At 48.5% G+C, this 26,369-nt stretch overlaps 1 protein-coding gene across 1 annotated transcript; it reads right to left on the bottom strand.

Moving 5' to 3' along the window:
- Positions 1-1,726: 1,726 nt before the first annotated feature.
- Positions 1,727-25,878, bottom strand: PIK3R6 (phosphoinositide-3-kinase regulatory subunit 6). The gene is made up of 15 exons (XM_067547878.1): positions 25,806-25,878; positions 24,037-24,106; positions 23,004-23,187; positions 21,391-21,538; positions 20,544-20,630; positions 18,951-19,407; positions 17,651-17,750; positions 15,236-15,358; positions 14,407-14,517; positions 12,910-13,000; positions 11,814-11,884; positions 10,542-10,632; positions 9,147-9,217; positions 6,958-7,070; positions 1,727-2,956 (listed from the first exon to the last, which is right to left on the bottom strand). Exons 1-15 carry the CDS (start codon positions 25,813-25,815, stop codon positions 2,800-2,802), a joined length of 1,884 nt encoding a protein of 627 aa, XP_067403979.1. The 5' UTR covers positions 25,816-25,878; the 3' UTR covers positions 1,727-2,799.
- Positions 25,879-26,369: the final 491 nt, after the last annotated feature.

The following is a 26,369-nucleotide window of genomic DNA, read 5'->3' on the forward strand; positions in this document are numbered from 1 at the left end:
CCTTCCTGCCCGCTGTGGGGGCTAATCTGGTCACTGCTTCATCTCTCCCCCCCCCCCCAATGTTCCTTCATAGCCCCTGGGGGGGCTCACCCGATAGTTTGGGGACCTCTTATCTAGAGTGCCATGCCAGGTGAATGTGGGGAAAGCGGTGGACATGGTATACCTTGACTTTAGCAAAGCTTTTGATACAGTCTCCCACAGTATTCTTATCAGCAAGTTAAAGAAGTATGGGTTGGATGAATGGACTATAAAATGGATAGAGAACTGGTTAGATCATCGGGCTCAACGGGTAGTGATCAACGGCTCGATGTCTAGCTGGCAGCCGGCAACAAGCAGAGTGCCCCAGGGGTCGGTCCTGGGGCTGGTTTTGTTCAACATCTTCATTAATGATCTGGAGGATGGGGTAGATTGCACCCTCAGCAAGTTTGCAGATGACACTAAGCTAGGGGGAGTGGTAGATATCCTGGAAGGTAGGGATAGGATACAGAGTGACTTAGAGAAATTGGAGGATTGGGCCAAAAGAAATCTCATGAGGTTCAGCAAGGACAAGTGCAGAGTCCTGCACTTAGGACGGAAGAATCCCATGCACTGCTCAGACTGGGGACTGATGGGCTAGGCAGTAGTTTGGCAGAAAAGGACCTGGGGGTTACAGTGGATAAGAAGCTGGATATGAGTCAGCAGTGTGCCCTGGTTGCCAAGAAGGCTAACAGCATATTGGGCTGCATTAGTAGGAGCATTGCCAACAGATCGAGGGAAGTGATTATTCCCCTCTATTTGGCATTGGTGAGGCCGCATTTGGAGTATTGTGTTCAGTTTTGGATCCCCCCCCCACTACAAAAAGGATGTGGACAAGTTAGAGAGAGTCCAGCGGAGGGCAACAAAAATGATTAGGGGTCTGGAGCACAGGACTTATGAGGAGAAGCTGAGGGAAGTAGGCTTGTTTAATCTGCAAAAGAGAAGAATGAGGGGGGATTTGATAGCAGCCTTCAACTACCTGAAAGGGGGTTCCAGGGAGGATGGAGCTAGGCTGTTCTCAATGGTAGTAGATGACAGAACAGGGAACAATGGTTTCAAGTTGCACTGGGGGAGGTCTAGGTTGGATATTAGGGAAAAAAAATTTCACTAGGAGGGTGGTGAAGCACTGGAATGGGTTACCTAGGGAGGTGGTGGAATCTCCATGTTTAGAGGTTTTTAAGTTGCGGCTTGACAGATCCCTGGCTGGGATGATTTAGTTGGGGTTGGTACTGCTTTGAGCAGGGGGTTGGATTAGATGACCTCCGGAGGTTCCTTCCAATTCTAATCTTCTATGACTCTATGATTTTATGAACTCTGGGGTAGTTTTCTCTGCTATTCTCCTGTAGGGATTCGGCTGGGGGATGCAGCTTAAAGTTCTACCAGCAGCTCTATGGAGTTTTGCAGGCTTAGCCCTCAGCTGGGATTCACTGACTCAGCACTCCCCTATGTGCACCTTAGCCATGCTTCATCAGACAGCACCATCCTCTGTTCAGGCTGCTTTGGCTCTGAGCAGGACCTCTTTGGGAATGTATAGATGCACTCGTGACTTTATGGAACTGCAAAAGAACCTGGCCCAATATGCGCTATACATTAGCACCTGTAAACATACATTATATTTAACGTTAACATTAACATTAACATTAACGTATAAGTTATTGTAATGTAATATATATATATATATATATATATATATATTATACATTAATGTATACATTACCACCCGTAAACTGCTCTGGGCATCAGGCACTTCCCACCAACCTATAGCATAAGAACACTAAAGAGTGAATCAAACAGAAAGTACATGAAGGCCAAGAAACTAGAGAAGCCACTGATGGTTTCTTTGGGTAGCTGTTTCTTGCATCCTTGGGACAAAGTAACACTGGTAATGAGGTGTGGGAGCAGAGAACAATTTGGGGTTTGTGTAATCTAGTCTCTAGGAGTAAACACTGATAGTCTCACTCAAGGAAAACCTAATAACAACTATCAAGATTGAAGGGAAGCCTTGTTGGTGCTGGATTTTTTGGATTAGATAATGAATCTACACTGGGTATCTGAAATGACTTCAGCTGGCAACAAGCAGGAATGAAGATAGGTACTTGTGCATCTGTTGCTACGGGAGCGTTTGCTTTTAAAACGAGTTAGTTTGTTTGATACTAGCCAAAGCCATTAGCATGGAAATCGGTGTCAGTTTTTCCCACTGACCTCAGTGGGAGCTGGGCAGATCCTCCTGATGCGCCAATTTCAATCAGCCCTTACAAGTTTTTCTTCTTTGCTGAATGAACATTGAGCACTTAGTTTTGAGGCAATTGCCTGTCTGCCCAAGTGATTCAAATATATTGCTTTGGAGCCGGGACCCTGGCTTCATGTGTATCTGTGCAGCACCCAGCACAATGGGGCCCTGATCCCTGATTAGGGGTTTTCAGGCACTACTGTTATATAAAATATTAAATAATAGTAATTGCACCTTGTGACACACCTAGAGCAAGTAGGAGCCAAACCCTGCCAGCTTGTCTCCAGTCCTTCTTCTGAGAAAGCTCCCTTCTCTCCCATCTTTCCTCAGGCCCTGTTCCTTGGCTCAGGCCTAAGCCACAGCATTACAACAGTTTGCCTGATTTTTACTTTCTTCTCTGAGCCCTAACTCCATCTACTGTTGTAGCTTTATGAGTAGAATCATTGTGAAATCACTGTCGGTGGCTTTTAGTGTCCTCTTCAGTCCTCGTTCCATTGTGACCCAATGAGGGATTCTTTACAAGCTCCTCTCATGTCCATTTTTTCTTATCTTCGTCACTGGATGATGCCTGCAAATGTGTTGATGGGCAATAGCAAAGATTTGGGTATGTATTTGGCCAGTCCCACATTCTCCGGTTCATGCAGGCCAAATCTCATTGTCTTTATCTTTTGCAAGCAGTAACTAGGTTCCAGGCAAGGAGAAACTTCCACACTACAAGAGAAGAAAGATATTTTTACTGAACGTGCTGAATCATTGGCCAATTACTGATCTCAGTTACACCAGTGTATATCCAAAGTAACTCCACTGGCTTTAGCTGTTGCTTTGCATTTACACACGTGTAACTAAGATTTATAGTCTGTTTGTAATCTTGCACTGGGTTTTGCTGGAAAGATGATCTCATTCATATTATTATTATTATTTGATTCACATAGTACCTTAAGCTAGCCTTAGTTTGATTCGGGGAATGCAAACTGTATGTACTACAGATAGGCGTGAACCAAAACTCCACTTTCAAACTTCCCAGAACTTTGAAGGCATTTGAAATCCAAATCCAGATCCAAATTTTGCATTTGGCCCAAGCCAAAATCCTTTAATCCAATGCCCTTGAATTTTGGGATGTTCAAATTCCAGATCCAAATGTTGAGGCTTGAACCTGTCTAATACATAAACACTTCATTTCTCCAATCACTGAAAGGCAGGAACTGCTGGTGCAGGACGTGGCAGTTTTTAATGATGCCACAACACTGCCCAGTAGTTTTAGGATAGGAAGTGAAGGAGAAAACTATCGGTTTGAAACTGCTGGGGGAATTTACTAATGCAGAATGTAATAAGTCAGACTGGACTTCTGCCATGACACCAAAGCTGACACCCTGCTGTTTGCACAAAAAGTGCCCTGGGACTTTTATGCAAAAAAGAAGCAAGAACCTTGGTTTTACACTTCATCCAAAAGATGGCAGCATCCCCCAACACAAGCTTCTACCTGGGAGGAAGAGCACCACCTGCCCTTCTCACAGCAGCCAGCCCCTCTCTTATTTCTTGAAGGTCTCATTTCTAGTCTCTGCAAATGTTTCACACACTGCAGCGTTATCGTGAGCTTCACATAATGTTTCCCCTGGTTGGGTTTGTAAGAAACTCTTGTCGGATCTTTTTTATACCAGCTGGGCCCCAAAGCTTTCAGGTTATGGGGCTGCCAGAGCCCACTTTGGCTATAGGTCAACTGGGCAGCTGCCTAAGGTGACAAATTTGGCTCAGCCCCCCCTCCATTATGACAGAGAGGTGGATGGGCCAAATTTGAGTGGGATTGTGACTGAGAATGCCAGATGACAATGCCACTTGCTCAGATTTGGCCCAGCCACCCCTCTGTCATGGAGGGGCAGTCAGCCAAATCTACTGCCCTACTCCTAGGGCAAGGAGAGGGTCGCACACTGAAGTTTTGCCTAGGGTGGCAGATTGTCTGCAGCAGCCTCTGGCTGTTGACATGGGAAATCCCTTCCTCCAGGCTTGGAGGGTAGCACATCCCACCCACAGGGCTTTTTTTACTGACCACTAGCCTGTCTACACCCAATGTGATGTGGCCGTGAAAAAAGCCAATGCAGTCCTAGGATGCATCAGGTGAGGTATTTACAGTAGAGATAAGGAGGTGTTAGTGTCGTTATACAAGGTATTGGTCAGACCTCATCTGGAATACTGTGTGCAGTTCTGGTCTCCCATGTTTAAGAAAGATGAATTCAGACTGGTGCAGAGAAGGACTACTAGTATGATCCGAGGAATGGAAAACCTGCCTTTCGAGAGGAGACTCAAAGAGCTTGGCTTGTTTAGCCTAACCAAAAGAAGGTTGAGGGGAGGTATGATTGCTCTCTATAAATACATCAGACGGATAAATACCAGGGAGGGAGAGGAATTATTTAAGTTCAGCACCAATGTGGACACGAGAACTAATGGACATAAACTGGCCATCAGGAAATTTAGACTTGAAATTAGATGAAGATTTCTAACCATCAGGGGAGTGAAGTTCTGGAACAGCCTTCCAAGGGGAGCAGTGGGGGCAAGAAACCTAGCTGGCTTCAAAACTCAGCTTGATAAGTTTATGGAAGGGATGGTATGATAGGACAGCCTAATTTGGCAATTAAGATCTTAGGTTACTAGCGGTAAATATACCCAATGGCCTGCAGTGGGATGTTTGATGAGGTGGGTTCTGAGTTACTACAGAGAATTCTTTCTGAGTGTCTGGCTAGTGAGTCTTGCCCACAGGCTCAGGATTTAACTGATCGCCGTATTTGGGGTTGGGAAGGAATTTTCCACAAGGGCAGACTGGCAGAGACCCTGGTGGTTTTTTGCCTTCCTCTGTAGCATGGGGCACGGGTCACTTGCTGGTGGATTCTCTCTACCTTTAAGTCTTTAAATCATTATTTGAGGACTTCAGTAACTCAGTCTTAGGTTAGGGGTCTATTACAGGAGTGGGTGGGTGAAGTTCTGTGGCCTGCGTTGTGCAGGAAGTCGGACTAGATGATCATACTGGTCCCTTCTGACCTTATAGTCTATGACTGTTCCTTTGATGGGCAATCCTAAATCACTTTCTTTGAAAGAAACCATTTTCTTGGAAGCCAATTCCCTCAAAATCCTCTTCAACAGACGATAAGAACACAGATAGAAAGAAAAAGAATAAGACTCACTGTTGGCTATATGTGATGAGGGAGAGAGAAAACAGGGAAGGAAAGGACAAAAGAGGAGAGTAGCCAGAAACTAGGTTAAGTCAGAGATGTCAATAATCTTTGTCCTAAATAAAAAATGGCAAAAATAATGAAGCTTCATTTTCAGTCCCTAGATTGTGAGCACCCAAACTGACTTGTCTGCCTGCCAGCTGCCATCTATATGCACTAATACTGATGCATTAATACCCATTTGCACACCTGGCTATCAGAGCTGCATATTCAAATGCAGGGTTTATGTGCACAGTTATGTGTGCATGTGTAATGCACTGATCTAGTGAATGATCACATCTCCTCCTAGTGGCTGATTTCTGACTATACAGCCAACTGCTCTCACACCAAGGGCTTTTCTTTCAGCTCAGTTGTTGAGCCAGTTGAAAAACGGGACACATTTTTCACACCTAAAAAGAATCTTCCTTTTCTTCATCAAATAGTTTTGACTTTTGACATTTTTCAACCAGCTCTACTCAAGTGGTAGCAGCTTGCAATTTTGTGCTGGGAGGCCTGAGTTCAAATCCCTGCAAGTGACTGTGATGGATGCATGTAAATTGGTGTATGGTACACTTTTGTTGTGGATGCTATTTAGGGCAAAGTTTTGGTTCTTAAAATACAAATCCAGCCTGCACAAATACTTGAAGAACCTCATTTTTTTTGCTGATATGTTATCAAATCTGCTCATGCAGACTACCCATTCCCGCCTTCAGATTTCTACAGTGCCTTTATCTTGAAGTGTCCCAAATGACTTTACAAGCCGTAGAGAAGAATCATTTCCCCCACCACAGAAATGCAGCCACTTCTGGGGTTGAACGCAAACAACATCATACAACAGTTTCAAGCAAGAAATGAAAACTCCTGTATCGAAATCCAGTGCATCATGCACAAAAATACACTTGGATAATACTTTCTATCCCTGGATCTCAAAGGAGCGCTGTGTGGCTCGAAAGCTTGTCTCTTTCACCAACAGAAGTTGGTCCAATAAAAGATACTACCTCACCCACCTTGTCTCTTATAAACATTAATGAGTTAGGCTTGAACACCCCTATGGGAGGTAGGAGAGTATTATTGCACCTTACAAATGGGAAGGTGGAAATACAGAGACATTGAAAAAGTTTATGGCGGTGTTGGGAAATGAGCCAGATCTCCCCGCCCCTGGGCCTTTGCTTTAGCCACTCTTTTTTATCATGTAGTGTATATGATAAAGTAGTTTGTATTTATATAGTGTTTCCATGCAACGATCTCAAAACACTTTCTGAAGGAGAGTCAGTATCATGGTCTTCATTTTACATTGGTGATAGTAGGCACAGGGAGACACACTCAAGGCTTCTCACCAAGTTAGCAGCAGAGTCAGGACTAGAACCCATATCGCCTGACTTCCAGGCCTGTGCTCGGGTCACTAACCAGCATCACATCCTCTGGGGGCCTGAGGAGCCTTGTGAAAAGACATGCTGTGTCTCTGAGGGAGCCTAACTTTAACTCAATAGTGCATTGCTTATTAAGCCTTACCCAACCACATTCGTGTAGGTCCTTCTGAAGTCCTTGTCCAGGCGCACCGTGAAGGTCCTTGGCTCCTTGCTCTCGATTTTGATATTGCATGTTCTGATCTGGTTTGTTGCTGACTGGAGCAACAGAAAAAAGAAGAAAAAAAAAAAGCCCTGTTCCATTTTTCACTTCCATTCTCAAGGCTGCTCCACGATAGATGATGAGTGCGTATGGTGTGTGCAAGCACACGTACATCTCTCTTTGAACCTTGGACCAAGACATGACTGCTGGAACAGAGGGAACTGGCTTCTTCCTTTTAATTCTCCCAGGCAGAAACTGGCCAATATTTTCAAAAGCAGCCAGTGATTTGGGTGCCTAACTTGAGGCTCATTAAAGGGACCTGATTTTCAAAGGTGAAGAACCTGCACAGACCCAGTTGAAGTCAGTGACAAATGCAGATGCTCAACAGCTGTGAAAATCAGGCCCCTTTAAGGTCTCCCAAATTAGGCCTCCAAAATCACTGGCCACTTTTGAAAATATTGGCCAGGAGTTTCCACAGCAAATGGGGAGGCACGTTCCTCAAGCAGCCTTACAAGGGATTGCAGTGTTAGAGTTCTGGGGTGAGATCTCCCACCCCTACTCCAGCCCCTTTATGCCAGCCAAAAGGACTGGAGTGGCACAAAGGGGCCCTAAAACCCCTGTGTCCAGTGGAGAAACGTTTCCCTCACATAAGCACTGCAAAACTGCTTTCTGAGGATCACTTTGCAAGCCCTGGTGTAGCCTGGGGTCATGCCGAGGGTGAGTCGGGCAGTGCTACAGCACACCACGCTGCAGAGATTCTAGGCAGCTCTGCCTCAGGAGAGATTGGAGAGGCTGCCATAACTTTGACAGGCCCCTAGAGCTGTTTAAGGTACGCTGAAGGCCCCAGAGTAGCCCAGGATTGGGCGGGCACAAAGGTGGCTTATAGCCCTCCTTCCCTTGGGCTGTGAGTCACAGAATCTCACCCGGGATGCCTGAAATACATGGGAATAGGCGATACAGAAACATGCCTTTGGTCCATTTGGCACTAAAGACCTGATTCTCAGGATATGTCTACTCTGTGATTGGAGGTGTGATTGCTGCTCACGTAGGTATGCCCATGCTAGCTTTAATCTAGCTAAAAGTAGCAGTGAAGACAGGCTGTACAAACCCGCTGGGGACCCTGGGTGCATACACTCCTTCCCAGCCAACAAGAGGGTATGTTGCTGCTTCTGCAGTGCTACTCTTAGCTGCACTAGCTAGATTGGAGCTAGCACTGGCGAGCCCACACAAGCTGCCCTCACACCTCCGACTGCTGTGGAGACAGACCTTCAGTTACACTAAGCCCTCTTTGCACCGTTCTGGCAGGACAAAGGGGCCTGAAAGTGGGTGTGAATGTACCGGGGCCTTCGTGTAAACAAGAGTCAAACACTGTATCTAGTGATGTTTGTCCTCTGGATCATAACGTACCACTGCCCAAGGCACAGTGCCCTAATGGCAGAGCCTTGCAGAGGAGAGATGCGAATGCACGGTGTTCCATCCAGGCAGAACCGAGGGACAGTGACAGATCTGCCTGGAGTCTCAACAAAAAACTGAAATTTGCCATGGGGAAAAAACAAACTTAAACCCTTTTCTGACCAGCTGTGTACAATAGCTGTGTACAATAGCTCTTCCTCCTTCCACAGAGCAATGGAGCATTTCCGTCTGCAGTCTCTGCAGTAGTAAGAAGTGAAATCTCTAATAATCATGCCTTTAATTACATGTTTTCCCATCTACATCATTCATCCCAAAGGATCCTGAGCAATGGGCCTGATCCTGCAAGCCCAGCTGAGTGCACTATTTCCTGCAGCGAGTAGCTCCCTGACCGATAATAGGCTGTTTATGGCAGTGAGCAGTAGCCTCAGTAGCATCTGTGGGGTCAGGCACTTTAAGCCCTGCCCTGCGTCCTGGGTGGACCCCTCACTGAGTGCAATGGGAGTTTGGGGTGCTGGCTTCCTTTTTTAACAACCTTATTCTGCAGTGTGGACAGGACCCTTACAGCATGTCTGTGTAACTAGGTTGGCTGGTCCTCCTTCCTCCCTCTCTGCAACAGTCTGGGATTTCCTGGGAGAGCTCTCATTCAAGCACTGGCCTGGCCCAACATTGCTCAGCTTGTGGCTCTGAATCACCACCCCCAAGGGGACATGGGTACTTACAGCAAATGATCTTCCTGACAGGTTAGAGGTTTTGACGACTTCAGTAATATTTACATTCAAGCACATCAGATCTGCAACAGAATCGGGGCGTTAGACTGAGATTGGAGCACAGGTCGGCCCAGCTTTCCTTGCTTTGACTGGCAGAGACTGTGCTCTCCATCGCCCCCCAAAGGTATATGCCAGAATGACCATCTGTCTGCCTGGGTACAGCTCCTAGCATCTGTCTGAGGGGGCCCTGGAGAGCAACTCTAGTTACTCCTGTCCTGTTCCCTTGCTCTAGGCAGGGCTGAGAGTGCTGCCTTTGCAGTGCCTCCATCCTCTGTCACCCCAAGGGGTATCTCCACTGGGGGTCATGGGCTGACAGAAAGGGGGAGCGATGACAGTTTACACCAGTGGTCGGCAACCTCTTGGAAGGGGGGTGCCAATTCTTCCCCCCAGCCCTCTTCCACGTGCTGTGGGCCCAGCACCCTGGCCAGGCTGTTGCGGCGGCAGGGGGGAGGGAGGAAGGGTTTGGGGCCAGTTTCCTGCTCTCCCCATCTCCCCCCGCTGCAGCAGTGGCGTACCTGGGGGAGGCACCAGCTGGGCCCTCCTCTGAGGAGCCAGTCCCTGCTGACATTCCCGGTGGATGCCCCTCTCCCATGTGGGCCCAGCGGTGCCCTGGCCGGGGGCAGAGGTGAGCGGCCGCCACGTGGCTCCTGGACAAGGCCAGTGGCGCACCGACCTGGCCCCTCAGCCTCTCCTCTCGGCCCCTGCCTGCCACGTGGGAAAGTGATGGGGCCGGAAGGGGGGAGCAGCCCCCGCGCAGTTCCTGGCCTGCCCAGTGCGCCAACCTGGTCCCGCAGCCTCCCGGCCTCCACTGCCACGTGGGAGAGTGGCGGGGCCGGAATGGGAGAGCGGCCACCACGTGGCCCTGCTTTGGGGCCAGGAGCAGCGCAGCATGCCGCTCACACTTATCACACTTGCCACCTTTGGCACGCGTGCCACAGATTGCCGACCCCTGGTTTACACCAACTGAAGGTCTAGCCCCCAGAGACAGATCTTTCTTTCTTTCTTTCTTTCTTTCTTTCTTTCTTTCTCCCTTCCACCTTGGCTTGTACTCAGAACAGAAACCTATGAGAAATGCACAAGAAGTGGGATATAAAGGCACAAAGAAGCATAACTGAGTCCAGTTTGTAGCTATGCTACATCCTTGGTTACTGGGAGCTCCTTAAAAGTGGGGCATGACTCAGTCAGATGCATGACCATGAGCCCAGCCATAGCATGCACCAAGCACTCTGGGACCGATTCTCTGGGGGCCGGACTCTTCTTTGGCCTTTCCAAAGTCCTGCTCAGGAATCTCCAGAGGACTGAATAGTTGGGAGCTCAGCGAACAGTGCTCTACCAGTAAATCCTCACCTTCTGCTTCGTTTGAGGGAATGGCTTTCATCACCAGGCCGGTAGATCGCAGCAAGACAGCCACCACTTTCTTCCGATCACTCAGCAAAACCTGCACATAAAACTCATTTTGCTCATTTCACTCATTCCATGTTACATTCCATGGTGACCAACATGTTTGGCCTGAAGAAAAGCAACCGGGTGCCTGATCCAGGGAACACTAGGACAGGCTAGATTAATATTTTCCTTTGGTTTCTCTCTCTCTCTCCCTCTTTCTCTGGTTTTCAGTCTGCTCCACTTTTCACCCGCCTGGGTATCTTCCCTCTGCGGTTTTTCTCGCAGTCTCTCCTAAGCATACCTGATAACATTCGTCTTCTGCTCAAGCTTTCAAACCCACAGTATGCCCAGCCCCTGCTTAAACCCAAAAAGGCACCTTGCCAGCCCCTCTTGCTGATAGAAAAAGCATAAGATTAGGAGTGGGGAAAATGCATCTAAATTGAGAGGAAAAAAGGTGGGGAAATAACTATAAAGGGCTATGTTAAAAAACCAGATTCGAAGCTGCTCAGGCAGAACGGAATTGCCCACGTGTCTGCCAGATTCTGCCTCCCTTATTCAGGTTCAGCAATATCTTACTCGGCGAGGAGCATCGCTGATTTTAATTAGACTGCCAACTGGGTAAAGCGCTATGCAGTCTAAATAAGGGTGGCAGAATTGGGCCCTTAGGCTTTGTCTGGTTAGGAAAAAGATGTGTGTTAGTGTTCGCTAACTTGATTTTAAACATTGCTTAGGAGCTAATGTAGATGGGTCCTTTAAAAACACATTAACTTGACATGGTCAACCTTTGGGGGCCCAAACCAAAGAGAACTGACGACTACCATAGATGATCAAGTTGTTCACTGAAAAGTACCCCTCCTTTGTAGATGTGCAATAGGAGGACAAAGGAAGGCTCATTAGAAATCATAATCCCATAGGTTGGACTTTACAATTAACCAGTAGGGGCTGGTCTTGTGCATCCCAACCAAGTTTTCCAGGATAGGCTGGATGTTCCAGGAATAGCTGGCTCATCATTACTCAGGCTGATCCAGGAACCGACATCTCTTTTCAGGTAAGAGGATATCTTGGCACATTAAGCCACTCAAGCAATGCATGTGCTAAAAGGAGAACAGCCACGTTCTCAGGAGCAAACGCAAAGGCAGTGTTTCCTTGTCGCAGAGATCTGCCTCAGAGCCCCTGCAGACAGAGAGCTCCCAGATGCGTCAAGAGGAGTACAGTGAATAGCAAGGCCTGTCTTACCTTGCTGTATGTTACTGCGAGATCTGCCCCAGGGACTTCCAGCATTGTTTTCTTCTTTGTCTGTATATGATCTGGAAGAAGGAAACCAATGGGAACAGGGCCTGAATGGCAACATTGCTCATTGAAGGTATACATCCAACAGCAATGGAAAGGCATCCATTGACTTTAATGGGAGCAGGCTCTATTACTGTAGTTTAGTTCTAACCGTAGAATTAGGAGCCAGGCAGTTTCCTTTCCTGTTCTTTTACGAAGTGTCCCCAACCTACCAACTCTACTTGGAGGCAGAACATCTTGGGAAAACATTTCAAATCCCCCTCCCTTCCCCCAAAAAGTCTACTTTTCGAACTCCGACCCTGCTTTGCTTGGAAGCATGTACGTAGAAGCACCTGGTAGTTTCAGCTACTGGGATGGAGCTCTACAAACATCTAATGGCCATGCACAAAGCTCTGCACTAGCTATTCGTGGGCTGGCTGTTATCCTGTCAGGGGAGTTGTATCTCTATACAGCCAAGTCCATGACTCTAAGATGCACCTGGGAGGTGCTCCACTGCATCACTATGGTGCATTTTCTAAGCCTGTACAGCATGTGCCTACGAATGGGTTTTCTGAGCAGCCTGGATTTCAGATGTGAAAAGCCAGGCCTTTCCACAGGTGCATTGACATGACGGAGGAAGAACAGCTCATGCGTTCTAGCCTGTGACATCACAAGGAGACATATGCATGAGCTGAAATCCTCATCAGCCATTAGATTATCATCTCACTCCGGGCCCTTGTGGCCTCAATTACTGCATGAGGCAGGACCCAGGTGATGGAGGTGAGTGTGATTACACATGAGAAAAGCTTACTAAAGAGAGAGGCAAGCACGGTTGAAGGGGAACTCATGGTAGGGGAGGAGATGCTGAGACCCACTATGCAGTGCCGGTGCTAGCCCATCGGAGGCCGTAAACAGGAATATTTTTGACTGTCCCCCTCACACACAGTACTAAAACACGCAAGTTCTTATAATAAAAAGTGAATAGAGGCCTCCTGGAACTGCTCAGGTCCCTAGGCAATTGCTTAGTCTGCTTATGCCTAGCGCCAGCTCTGCCACTACACACCTTTGGGAGCTTTGCAATCTTGCACCTTGGCACTCAGCTCGGTGAGAAATACGTCCTCTGCTGGCTCTTGCGCCACGTTGCTGAAGAAAATCTGAAAGAGGAAAAGAACTTCTCTGGGAACAGCTCCTGATTGGTCCCCACATGTGATCCACTGTGACATTATAGTCATCTCTGCAGCAACCAGCAGTGATACCTCAGGGAGGGTGTGACTTCATGTGGGGAACAAGCAGCCAGAGGCAATGTACATGTGAGGAATAACAGTGGAATTTCATGCACGTCTCCTTAGTCACAGAGGAGAGCTAAGCTCTGGAAGAAAGGACCGCCCTACAAAGAGTCTGAGAAACCCTCCCAAGAGTTGCCTGATTCCACATTTCATCGCAGAATCTAAACACAGTATCAGGGAGCGTAAGAACTTCCAGAAAGAGAACATGGGATTGGCCAGTAGTGCAAAGAAGGGGGATTTCCCCAGGGCACTATTCACCCCACCACCAAGTGTCACGCTTGACTTAAGTGTGGGCTCCTACATAGGACCCCAGTCTCTGTACCCATATGCTGATCAGCTGTGAGGCTGGAAATTCCTGTTTGAGGCACCTTGGTGTTAGGAGAAATGCCCAGTGAGTCACCTGGCGATGACTTTGCATCACGGAGGAGAAAAATTGGGGAATAAAAATAATTTAAAAATAACAAGATCACCAGCCATACGACATGAGGATTAAGTGAGGTGGGGGCTGAACAATGCCAAAGTTATAGGAAGGAGATAAAGTCCTGTGAGGTACAGTGCTGACAAGGTGAGTTACCTGCCCCCCTCTGGGGCTGATCCACAGAAGATAGCCAGACACCTGGTTCTGTTCCCAGCTAATGGGACTAGCCCTGGAGGTGAAGTGATAGAGTAACTCAAGTGCTTTGGAGCCTCTAAGCCCTGGATTCAGTTCCTGCTAATGATCTAACCAGGTGGTCTCCTCAGAGTCCTTTGCTAATTGTTTTAGTCGCATGTTGAATTCTGTGTCAGAGACGACGGCAGGAAATAAATAAAATGTTTCAGGAAATCCAAAGACCCTGCAGAGCGTCTGGCAAAACCACCCACGAGTCACATGATTCCATATTTCATCGCAGAATCTGAACTAAGGGGGCTTGCACACAAACCTGCGTCCAGTTAAACAGGCACCTGGAACTGATTTATGGTTCAGTGCCAAAAATCACATGAAATTAGCTTTTCTGCATGGTCCTGAGGTGACCCAGATGGAGCCCAATGGCTCAAACTGAGCTTCCTTATGAGATTTGGAGGAGGATTGGAACCAGGAGCTCAGAGGTAAGAGATGGGACTGGAGACCATGTAGATCAAAGCTGATATTTGCATGAAGTCCTGAAAAACCTGGGAGCTTTGCACAGGTTGGCCAGGAAACCCTCCCCCACAACGGGATATGAACTAGAGTGTGATTGTGGGCTACTGGCTGCTGCTAGTGTGATCTCTTAAAGGATGACAGACAAGACACTGACCTTAACAGCATAGACCTGGAAATAGACTGGCTGGATGCCCAGGCGCACGTAGTAAGCAATCACATCGATAATGAACGGGTCAGACACGGGGAGCTTGCTCAGGGAGGAGGGCTGTGTGGAAAGCACAGTTTGCATCACCTGCAGTCACTTCTCTGAAACCATCACTCAGATCCCGACTCTCTCTTCGGTAAGTTACCACAATGAGGCACCCACCCACCGAAAGCGCTTGATTTCTGCATGCAGATCAGTCAGAGCAAGACCTCGGAAGAGGAGAGTCTCCACCCTTTGCCATCCCACCCAACTGCCCCTGTTTAAAGGCGAACTGTCAATGATTTGAAAAAGCCAGCCAACAAGAGCTGCAAATCCCCTACACAGACAGGCTTTTTGACACATGCCTCATTTTGCTTCCCCGCTCCCCAGTTACTAAGTTTGCAACACTGAGCCTCAATCAAAGAGAATCTGCTTCAGTGAAGTGCCCCAGCACGGATACTGCTCGTCATCCTGCCATGTCATCCTCTTCAGAGCATGACGTCTTCCCACCACCATTCAGCTGCCCTGCATGACTACCCTTGGAATATTGCTACAGGTATACAAATGATCACAAACCTTAACAAATCATTAAATATTGTGAAATCACAGATCTGCACAAGCACAACCGCGCACCCCAAATGTGTGGCATGGCCTCTCTGTGTATTTTCCACATGACTGAGAAAGTATAGAACTCAGAAAGAGACACACGATGGGGACTTTTAGCTCTGAGAAGTTCACTCAGAGGTTTCTGACGCACAGGACCCGAGCAGTGCACAAAAGGAAGGGTTCCCCCTCATACCATGGTGGCCAGCTTGGGGATCATGTGACACAGTGTGTTGATGTTGCTCTCATACCAAGGGTCAGCTCTCCCCAGATACACAGCCAGCTCGCAGAGTTCCATTTGGCCAGGCGTAGTATGATCCTGGAGGCGGAGAAACACACAGCACAGGACAGTCAGCTCATTGCACCTGCTGGTTAGACCCAGAATAATATCCCTCGAGGAAAGGGTTAAAGACACCCGACGCCAAACGAACGGCTGCTTTTATTGGGGTGCACTCTTGCTATCAACCAAACCTTCTCCCTCTGTGGATATGTCTATATTGCAATCTAAGCTTGGATAGACTCACGTGCCGGCTTTGCCTGGGCCAGCATGGCTAAAAACATGGCAGTGTAGCTGCAATGGCTTCAACAACGTGAGTACGTACACAGAGTCCTCAGCGTGCCTGTACAGCCCGCGCCACCTCATCTAAACGGCTCTCTGTAGCCATCCCAGCGTGGGCGATGCACGTTCCGGTGTGCGTGGTTCACAGCTCACTGCGGATACATCCATACTGCAGTTGGGAAGTGTGGCTGCAGCACATGTAGACATTTCCGACCAGGCTTTGATATGGCTGGATCACAGCTAGATCAGAACTAGCTGAAGTAACAACAGCAGTGAAGCTGTGCCAGCAGGGGCAGCTGCATGGTCTAGCCCCGCACACAGGACCCTGGGTACATATCTGTCTGAGTGGCTGCTCCCATGCTGCCGCAGCCTTGCTGTATTGTTACACAAGCCAGTTTTGAAGTAGTTAGATCAAAGCCAGCTCTGGGTATGTCTACACATGCTGCAGTCACAAATGCAGTGTAGACAGATGCTCAGTAAGGCTATGTCTACACTAGCACTTAGGCTGGCAAAATGGATGTCACTCAGGGGTGTGAAAAAACCACAGCCCTAAGCAACATAGGTTTCGTTGGCATAAGAGCTATGTCGGTGGGAAAGCGTCTCCCGCCAACGTAGCTACTGCAGCTCATTGAGTAGTTATAGTGTGCCGACAGCAGAGCTCTCTCCTGTTGGCGTAGAATGACTATACAAGCGATCTTCCAGCGGTGCAGCTGCATCGGTACAGCTGGGCCACTGTAAGCTCACTAGTGTAGACATGGCCTATTGTCCTGATCTTATCCCTTCTCCACTGTGCACCCTCACTGGTCGGTTTATGACCCTCATGGTGTTGTGTCAAATCTCGATTGTCAGCTCTTGGGGGCAGAGTCTTTGCCTGCTGCCGTGGAGTAGCTAGAACCTTTCCCGCAGCACTAGGTGCTCAAAGATAAAGAAAGGTAATGAATTAAGTAAACTAATAATAATACGTGCGCAGGCTGTCAGGATATACTGCCACTCGGGGGCAAATTCAGACTGCCATGAGCTGTAAATATTCATTGGTTTCTCATGGGGCCCAAGATAGCACAGCAGCCTGTTGCCCAGGGCTCAGAGCTGTGGTGCTGATCCAAAGGGTATCCTCCCTGCTTCAGGCTGTCCCAACTTCTAGTCACATTTAGACCCTGATCCTGCCATGAGCTGTATGCAGAAAGACCCCCAAAGTCCCTGTGCAGCCCCACTGACGTCAATAGAGTCAATACAGGGGTCTGGTGCTTGGAGCTCATTGCAGGATCCAGCCTTTGGCAAAAAATGCTGTTCACAAATAGCAATTTTTATCCAAGGATCTACAAGCGCTTCACAAACATGGAGATCATTCGACTGTCAGGTCTTTGAGACAGGATCCATCTTTCTGTTCTGTATTTGTACAGCACCTAGCGCAATGAGGTCCTGGTCCATGATGGTGACTCCTAGGTGCTACTACAATGCAAATGATAAATAATAATACTACCACCATTTAACAGATGGGGAAACTGAGGCACAGTGAAGGGAAGTGATTTGACCATGGTCACACAACATGTCAGTGGCAGAGCCAGAAACAGACCACATGTCTTCAATGCCATATATTCCCCTAGGACAGGCACAGACTCTCAGAAGGAAAACAGACTCATTTTCACAACCTTAGTTTTTGATTGGAAGCAGGGGACAGACAAAAAGAAAAACTGTGTTTCTCTGCAAAGGCTCTATGCATGATTCCTAGCTCCTTCTACCATCCCAGAGTAGCTGGATGCATCTGCTAAAATGACTAGCAACAAAATAGGTAATGCTGAGATGTTAAATCCATCACTAGGTCTGTCTACAGAGTCAGGCAGACAGCCCTACGTTGGGTCCCATTTGGCAGGTTTTTTCAGAGCCACAAGGGGTAGACACAGAATGAAATCTTAAATCCTGTAGAAACTGGATCTCCAGAGTATCTTAAATCCCCCGAAAGACACTCGGACCAGCTCAGTCTGAGCCCTGGCAGCCCCTCAGCAAAGCTGTGAGCGGCGAGAGGGTCCAGTCCCCCGCTGCATGATTGCTCACCTCGGTGGGCCAGGTGCCTTGCTGCCCCTCCACCACAGGGATGTAATAGAACTGCAGGTTCAGCCTCGGCGTCAGGAACACGCGTCTGGTTTCTCGTTTCCTTGAAATGTAAAAATAACCTTGTGTTTGTTTTTTTTTACAGTTACAATGTTTGATCTAAGCCACCCACAGCTGACTGCCTCAGGGGAATGGGAGCTCACAGCTGCCTCCCGCTAGGGCCGCAAAGTTCAGCAGCACTGCTCCCTCAGCACCTTGCAGGGGGACAGTTTCCACCACTAATCCCCTCAGGGCGCTGGGGTCTTTCCTATCGTATCTGGGACCCATTCCCATAGCAGCTGAGCACCTCCCGGTCTTTATTTATCTGTACAGCAGCCATGTGAGGGAGGGCAGTGCTGTCACTCCCAACGGACAGACAGGAGTGGAGCACAGAAAGACGGAGCAGCTCGTTCAAGGACCCTCGGGAAGTCTGGGCGGGAGAAGCAGGGAACCGAGGTCATGAAGCCCAGGCAAGTTCCCTAACCACAGCACCATCCCGCCTCTCCCCACCAGCTCTGCTCTTCAGGCTCACCAACGGCTGGCACGTTGGGGTCTTACCACCCGCATTAATGTGATCCACGCTCACCATGCAGCACGCTCGTGGCTGGGGCACACAGGTCTGTGAGCTGGAAAATGTTTGGTTTTTCCCCAGGAGCAAATTTCAGCTTTTCATCAAAAAACCGAAAACACCCAAAGTGAAAACGTTTCCGTTTTTGTTTCCTCAAAAACCCAATTTTCCATCGAACAAGTTTTCAAATGAAAATATTTGACCAGTCCCATTTATGCTTTTGCTTCAGCCTTTGTGCTAATAGTGCTGGGCCTGTCACCTCAGGGAGCTATGGCGCCTGCTTTTAACACCAGAGGTCCCAGGTTCAATCCTGGCTCCCGGGGCGTGTGGCATGCTAATGCTGGAATCCCACCACGTCTCTTCCTGCTGCTCCATTCTAAAGAGCTAGGCTCCCGGGTCATCCTCCGCCGGGTGCCTCTGAGGCCTGCGGGGCTCTAGGAGTTTCAGTGTTACATACCAGGAAAGGTGAGTCCGGGAAGCTCTCATACTAGCCTGCACCCCCCTTCCATTCTGGGCTCCCTCTTTCCCTTCCCGAGTAAACCGCAGCCTGACAGGTGGTGGCGTGAGGTGGGAGCAGCCAGCACCTATCCCACCCCTGCTGCAAACTCTGTGCTGGGCAATCCTCCCCAGTATTAACCACCACCGCACCCTGCATGGGAACGCCTCCTGTCAGAGGAGGCCGGAGCCTCTAGTTACCTCAGAGAGTAATAGGCTTGGGCCAGTTGCCCCAAGACCCTGTCATCGCCCAGAACCACAATGCGGGCAGTGTACAGTCTGTGGAGGTGAGGCACAGGCACCGCGGTGCTGCCAGACTTCCTGTGCAGCTTCCCAGAGTTCTTTGCCCCGGGGCCATTGCAGCTGTTCTGCAGGAAGGTCATGCTCTCCAAAGGGGACATCCTTTTCTTAATGCCGCCCTTCCTGTGGAGCCTGGCATGCTCCACCTCGGTGCCGCCGGGCAGAGGCAGCTCCTCGCTGGTCGCAGGCAGGTCCCGTTCGATGCCGCTGTCGTTGGAGAGCACGGAGAAGCGGGTCTGCTCGCAGCAGTCGCAGTCAGACACGATGTCCTGGATCTCAAAGTTGTCTAGCTCCTGGCTCAGGTAGTCCTGCTCACAGGGCTGCGACCGCGGGCGGACGAACAGCACCAGCTCCTTCCCTGCACGTGGGAGGAAAGCCATGAGTGAAGAGGGCTATGTGCACAGGCGGGAGTCGTCCCCGGGCTGAGGTCAGTGGAAGCTGCGAGTGCTCAGGCCCCTGCTTTAGGTTTCTACCGGTGGATTTAGATGCCTAACTTTAAGCTCTACGGTCTCGATCCAAAGACCACTGACATCCGCGGGAGTCTTTCATCGGTGCCAGTGGGCTTTGGGCCAGGCCAGTCGATCTGAACATTTGTCCCTCTGTCTGCTGAAATGCCACTGTAACAAACACAAACCCCATTACCTCCCTGCATTTCATACCTGGTGTGTTGTGTGTGTGCTTTCATGGTTCATGAAAGAGAGAGCCCAAAATAAATGGGGGGAGCCCCACACAGCACTGGCGGGCATTGGGCAAGTGGAGTTCACACCAGCTGCCCCTACACAGGCATGTCAATGCACCCAATCTTGATCTGTAGTTGCCCTTGCTACTTCAGCTGTGGGCCCTCACACGCCATAGAACTAGGTCCGGCCCTGTGGATCCTCACTGCTATCCCACTTGTGGGCCTTTCCCAAACAAAATCTGCCAGTCAAATCAATGACCAATGTCCTCTCACCAAATCCTCAAGAAGGAAATAGAGCAAGACCACCCCAAACCCAGCATAGGACTCTGTCCCTGCGTCAGTTTCCCCAGTCATGTGCAAGCCAGCGGGCTAGCCCACGTCCAGTGACTACCCATCAGTGTCAATACTTCAGTCCCTTTCCCCAGGGATGTGTTTACTATTCATACACACAGTTTAGCATCAATCAAAGCAGGTAAACCTGGCCCCTCTTGCTCCCGATCCAGCAGGTACCCCCAGCCAGGTCTTCCACCTAGCTGGCTAGACCCCTTTCTGTATCCTCCCTTGATCCAGGCTCTTCCGTAGGAGCCTCTCTACTCCTTGCAGCCTTCACCTTAAGTGAGCTGCTTGTTGGCCTCCCCTGCTCAGCCACTGACCTTAAAGGGCCACCCCACCTGGTCACAGGAAAGCGTGGTGCATTAACCCAACGCACTGTGCCACCGATCCCCTGCTTGGAACCAGCATTCCCGTTATTTGGCAAATGCTTTTCATCCTGAGACACTGCCAGTGTGTCGTTTCAGTCAGTGACGGGCACTCACAGAGCTGGTCTTCATCAGTCCACAAGTGGAAGCTGATATTCGGGTTGGGCAGCGGGGTGCCCTGGAGCCCTTCAGGTGAACTGCCTCCTGCGGGAACGGGAAGCACTCTGTTAACAGGGGTCCTGAGACTGCACAGCGCGCAGCCTCGCCAGCAACACGGGAGAGGAAAAGAAACTGCTCATTAAACATCAGGGAGCAGCCAATTCTCCCACACGTCTGCACTGGAAATCCTCAGTGCTTTGCTCTAGGTCTAGTTCTTCTAAGCCCCAGCCTGTCCTGGAGCCCAACACATAAAGGGGAAGAACGGCGTAAGCCTCTCGCCAGTTCCATCAAGTTTAGACCAGGCTCAAAACAGCGGAGCATCTCCTGGCATCGGGGCTGAAACAAGGCTTTCTTTTAAAAAATATTAATCATCAGTGCAGTGGAAATGCAGCACCATGTGTGCACAGCAGTTAATCAACTGTAATTAAAATATATCCCTGTGCAGTTCGTCAGAGTCCCACGTACATCTCAGAACCCTCTAGGTGCGGCCTACTGGCATGAACGTGCCTTACACCAGTGTATCTTATCCCCCATCCCATACAGGGATAAGCTGTACCAGTGTAAGCGCCTTTATACACATATAACCGCATCCACACTACAGGAGCTGTACCGGTGTAGATAGAGCAGGTGTGCGCAAGGCCTTAGCATCCCGTTCACTCTGGAAACGATGAACTTGCACTGCTAGGGTTCAGGAAAGTTTAGTCAACCCCAGAGACGGCACAGATTGCACAGCTGCTCCCGGGACGTGTGCCCTCATTTAACTTCCCCTCGACTCCTGTGCTTTTGGAGCAGACGCCATATTTACCTGCTGCCGAGGAATTCAGCACCATGCTGTAGATCTTCTCCAGCCTCTCAGCATGTTGGCCACGGCCTGCATTTGTCTCACTTCCCGTACACTCGACGGCTGCCACCACTTGCCGGAAACAGTGCTCTAGCTCATCTGTGGGCTTATCCTGTCACAGAGAGATGCTATTAATAACCAGGGGTGTGAATATAAGATCCACTCCGTGAACAAGACACACAGACGGGAGAAGCTAAAAGACATCCACTAGGTTTTGCTGGACTGAAACCCCGCCCCATCATTTCACAGCTGATGACATAAACAAGACCATTAGATAGCATTGAACTCCCTGGATATGTCTACACAGCAAAAACAGACCCATGGCAACAAGTCTCAGAGGCCAGCTCAACTGACTTGGGCTCACGCTATGGGGCTAAAAACAGCAGTGTAGACATGTGGGTCTGGGACCCTCCCCCCTCGCATGGTCAGGCTCCAGCCCAAGCCCGAACTTCTACCCAGCAATTTTTCAGTCTCAGAGTGAGAGCCTGAGTCAGCTGATCCGGGCCAGCTGTGGGTTTTTTATCTCTGTGTAGACATAGGCTCAGACACACCATAGCCCTAACATCGGGGTCAGTTCTGGCAGGCTGCGCACCTGAGACTGGCAGGGGGCGCCAAGTTGGGAGGGAGAGAGACTAACTGATCCTGCTCTAAGCCAGCTATACACCCCACCTTCTGCAAGGCAGGGGCACCTGCTGCAGTTCATGCTGGAGGCCTTACCGAGGGCAGGAGACTCAGCGGCAGAGCAAACCGGCTCTTGGAACTGCTCCCAGTGGGACATGAGAGGAAGAGGATTTTGTAGGAGATGATGGTGCTCCTAAGTGAAAGACTTTGGCCAGGTTTATGTTAGCTGGAGGGTTCCAAATAGACAGCGCTTGCCAGGCTCCACTAGCGTGCCACGCCTCTCATGCCTGCTCCCCAGTGCTCCCCTAAAAAGGCTGCTCCGGAGAGCTGCACATTTTCCTGCTGTGACCTATTTTTAACCAAAAAAATGGCTTTTCATCTCAAACAAATGGTTTCATGGAAAATTGTTGATTTCAATTCAATTGTCTGTTTTTTTTCAAGGAAAACCTGCAAATTGAAAACTGAACAAACATTTTTTTCATCAGAAACGGGTTTCAAAAACTGAAAAAAAAAATATCAATGTTTGGTTTCAGTTTTTGTCAAATATATATTTTTTTAAATGTGGGAAATGTCAATGAAAATGAAAACAACTGCCCGCCCCCATGTTATTTTGTTTTTTGCAAATGTCCTGCAAAAACAATTAGCTTTTTTTTTGACCGGCTCTATTGTCTGACTTTCAAATGCACAGTGGAAGTGCTTACAACACGAAGCCACACACACGTGTATATCCATATGAAATCACTTGTCTTCACTGGCACCGTTTGCACAGCAAGGCGCTGTTCAATGGGTGTAAGGGTAGCAAAATCTGCTTTGTGTGTCAGTGGGGGCTGAGTGCTACTGAGAATCTGGTCACTTCATTGAGTTGCGTAAATGGGAGCAGAGCTCTTTTGAGCATCTGGCCTCATGTAAACATGGGTCGAGCCCACGGTGATGCGAAGTTGCGGCTAACCCATTACCTGAAGGATCCTCTGCAAACTTTCAACATCACAGTCCTCACCCAGAGCCGCCTGCATAGCTCGTATTATCACATAGCACATGCATGATCTGGGGTTCTGATACATCTGAGCAGCTCTGGCGTCAGTGACTAGTGCATCGCATACAGCCTTGGAGAGCACGTCTGGATCTGCAAATAGGAAAACTCTGCGGAAATGAAGGGTTGAAAAAACAGGTGCATAAAATAAATGGATATGGTTATCAAAGCAGAATATGCAAAAAGGCAGGAGTCAGTGAAGACTGGGAGGGCAGGGAAGGCATGCCATTGCACATTTAAATGCAAAGCGGTGGCTGCTACTTTAATGCTTCAGGGCTTAAACTGTCAGCCAGCCAGTGTCAGGAAGAAATTCATCCTGTGGTATAACGCTGCACAACTAAGAGATTAAAGCCAGCATGGTTCCCCATCTGGAGCAAGGTACTAGACTAGGTGGGTCATTGGCTTTTTCTGCTATGGCTGGGTCCAGTTTTGCAGACAGAGGTTCAGAGAAGAAGAGAACTGTCTGCCATTGGGCCAGGTTCAGCCCTCGTGTGCATAGATACAATGCAAGTGAAGTCAGTGGAGCTGCACCCTCTTACCCAAGGGTTGAATTTGGCCCAGAGTAATTATTTGCATGCTGAGACTGGATTGCATGTTTTGGGTCAGCAGCATTCTGCTCAATTACATTGAGCTGCTGCAGACACTTCCTGTGCTTCTATACATGTCTAGGGGAAGCCGCTTGCCTCCTGGGGCCATGCAGACCAGCTGGCATACTCAAACACCAGCTTCCTGACACCAAGCTTGTTTTAACAAACCTGATATGCCACTGGAGTCTATTATATTCTGCTTTTTAATATCACTAGTGGGCTTCGATTTTGCTCCAGTGCTAACAGCTGTTAGATTTTTGATAGTATTGCCCAGGGCCATTAAATGCTGTGTTCAGTATGCAGTAAAGGCACAGATTTTGCTGCAAGATTAAAATGCCATTTAAAAGCCACGCTAGAACAGGCAGTACGTACCTTTCCTGATAAGGATATGGCTCGCTCTTCAGACTTTGTTCAGAAATAACCATTCTTTGGTATAACACCCCTAACAAATAAAAATATGCACATGCAACGATCAGAGCACAGATAGTAACATGCCAGATTAAGAGAGTGGCCTATTCCTGCTCTCACTTATCCTGGTGTAACTCTGTTAGGAGTAACTCTGCTAAACCAATGGAGCTACACGGCGATAAAGCAGGTGTGAGTGGAGAATCAAGCACAGTTTAATATAGCCCAGAATAAAGATAGTACAATCTAAAGGAAATTCTGACGGAACACATGAAAACATCTTCTGTTTAGGGATAATCTCAGCTACACATTTCCTGTTTCACTTCCTTTGCTGAATCGATTACAAATTGGGGAGACTTAAAAGTGGAGGCAGGAGAAAGGGCCTGATTCAACATTGTCCTGTTCTTTGTCCTGATTCTCAGTTGACTTTTACCCTGTGGCATTATTTGTGTCAACACAAAGTTGCGGCGGCCAAGTCGGAATGGTGGTGCTTTCTGCCCACCTTGCTGTGGTGCAAGACAATGCAGAAACTGCCCTAAAGCTCCTCGTCCCATTCATATGTCGCCAAAGAAGCGTGGTCTTGGGGTTAAAGAAGGGCTAGGGGAGATCTGGGTTCTGCTCCCAATTCTTCAGCTGACTCCTTTGCCTCAGTTAAAATGGGAATACCAGATCTCTATCTCCTGGAGGTGTGGGGAGGGCCTATTTTGTGCTCTAGTATGATGGTGACAGAAGCCATTGGGGGAAAAAGCATAAATAAGAATAATTTTAACAAATAAGGCAGAGAAAATAGAAAGCACAGGATTTCAGCAGTACTGTTTCTAAACACATTGGTTCTCCAGGAGACACTAGGTGGTCCTTCAGTATTTAGCATCTGCTTAAAATAAATAGAGATGATGGGAGAGCCAAAGTTGGAAAGGCAGCAGTTTAAGGTTAGAGGGAGATTTCTCATTTCAAGATACAGATCTAAGAAGGATGGTTTTACTGTGTGGCTTAATAATTGTCTGTTGCTAGTAACAGTTGCAAACACTGGACTGGCCCAGCTGGGTCCATTGCATTTCAGTTGCAGATCAATTTCCATTGTTAATTTCTGGTTTTATGGGATGAGACTGGGCTGGGACTCAGAAGTTCTGGGTTCAGTTCCTGCTCTGCTGCACTCAATGTGTGACCTTAGGGAAACCACTTCATCTCTGTTTTATCTGTTGAAATTGAGAGCTTTTTGGGGCAAGGACCATTTTTTTGTTCTGGGTTTGTACAGCACCTAGCACAACGGGGTCCTGGTCCATGACTGGGGCTCTCAGGTGCTATGGTAATACAAATAATAAAAAATAACTTCACAAAATGTGGCTCTGATCTCAGTGGATACTTTTAGGCACAACTGTAATCCCCATAATAGTTATAGCACTGGGATGGTGAGTATCCTTGAGACCAGGGCCCAATTCTCTTCCTTTCCGCGAAGAAAGAGCATTTGCTTCCATTTGCCCACATCACTCAATGTGAGCTTGAGGTCTCCATGAGAAGACAGCACAGTGTGATGGTCTTCTCTGCTTCTGCCACTCAGAGAACAGAATGGGAGCCCTCGCTGCATACCAGGAGAGCTCTTAAGACATTTAAAGATGCAGTGCACAGAAAATACCTATCACACTTCTGGGGACTCAAATCATTACTAAAGCAAGGACATCATTATTTCATAGCTACCACACCCACACCACAGGACAGGAGCCATGAATTCCACAAACCTGGTGCCATTCGTTCTGTTTTTAACCGGAACGCGTAGTCCAAGCCAATGGTACAGTAAGGCTTCGGCAGGGTTAGTAGCTTTTTACAGAAGTTATACACTCTTTCATAGAGATCGTCTGAAATGCAGGGAGCCTGGAATGGGAAAGGGACAGTTAACAAGATCCCATGTGAAACAGAATGGTCTACACTTAGACTCCCTGTGGGGGAAGCCCTTCACCATAAATGAGATCCTAAGAAACAAGCAGCCCAGGGATGAAAGGGCTCAATGCTAATGACCAAATTCAGCCATGGGTGCAACTCCAGCTGAAGTCAATAGGGCTGAATCTGCGCCTAAGACGAGACAAAGAAGTAATAGAGAGTCTGCTGAGATCTAGAAATACCCTCTTGCAAGGCTGCGGGGGCTAGGTTTCTAAAGACATTTAGGTGCCTGGGCACATGCAAAAATCCCATTAGTGCCTATCTGCATCTTTATATCTTTGCATCTAAATACTTGTAAAGTCTGGCTGTGGTAACCTGAAAGATCCTGTCCAACCCTGTTTATTGCACACCCCGTGTTGTTAAAA

This window comes from Emydura macquarii, unplaced genomic scaffold, assembly GCF_026122565.2.
Source record: "Emydura macquarii macquarii isolate MOO-44397 ecotype Brisbane River unplaced genomic scaffold, CSIRO-AGI_Emac_v2 contig_1230, whole genome shotgun sequence".
In the NCBI taxonomy this organism is placed as follows: Eukaryota; Metazoa; Chordata; order Testudines; family Chelidae; genus Emydura; species Emydura macquarii.

Excerpts from the sequence above, each read along its gene's own strand:
- PIK3R6 (XM_067547878.1), bottom strand. Across the intron at positions 14,518-15,235 it reads TCCCCAAGCTGGCCACCATG|CCCTCCTCCCTGAGCAAGCT; the intron begins GTATGAGGGGGA and ends CTTTCCACACAG. Across the intron at positions 10,633-11,813 it reads TCGCAGTAACATACAGCAAG|GTTTTGCTGAGTGATCGGAA; the intron begins GTAAGACAGGCC and ends TTTTATGTGCAG.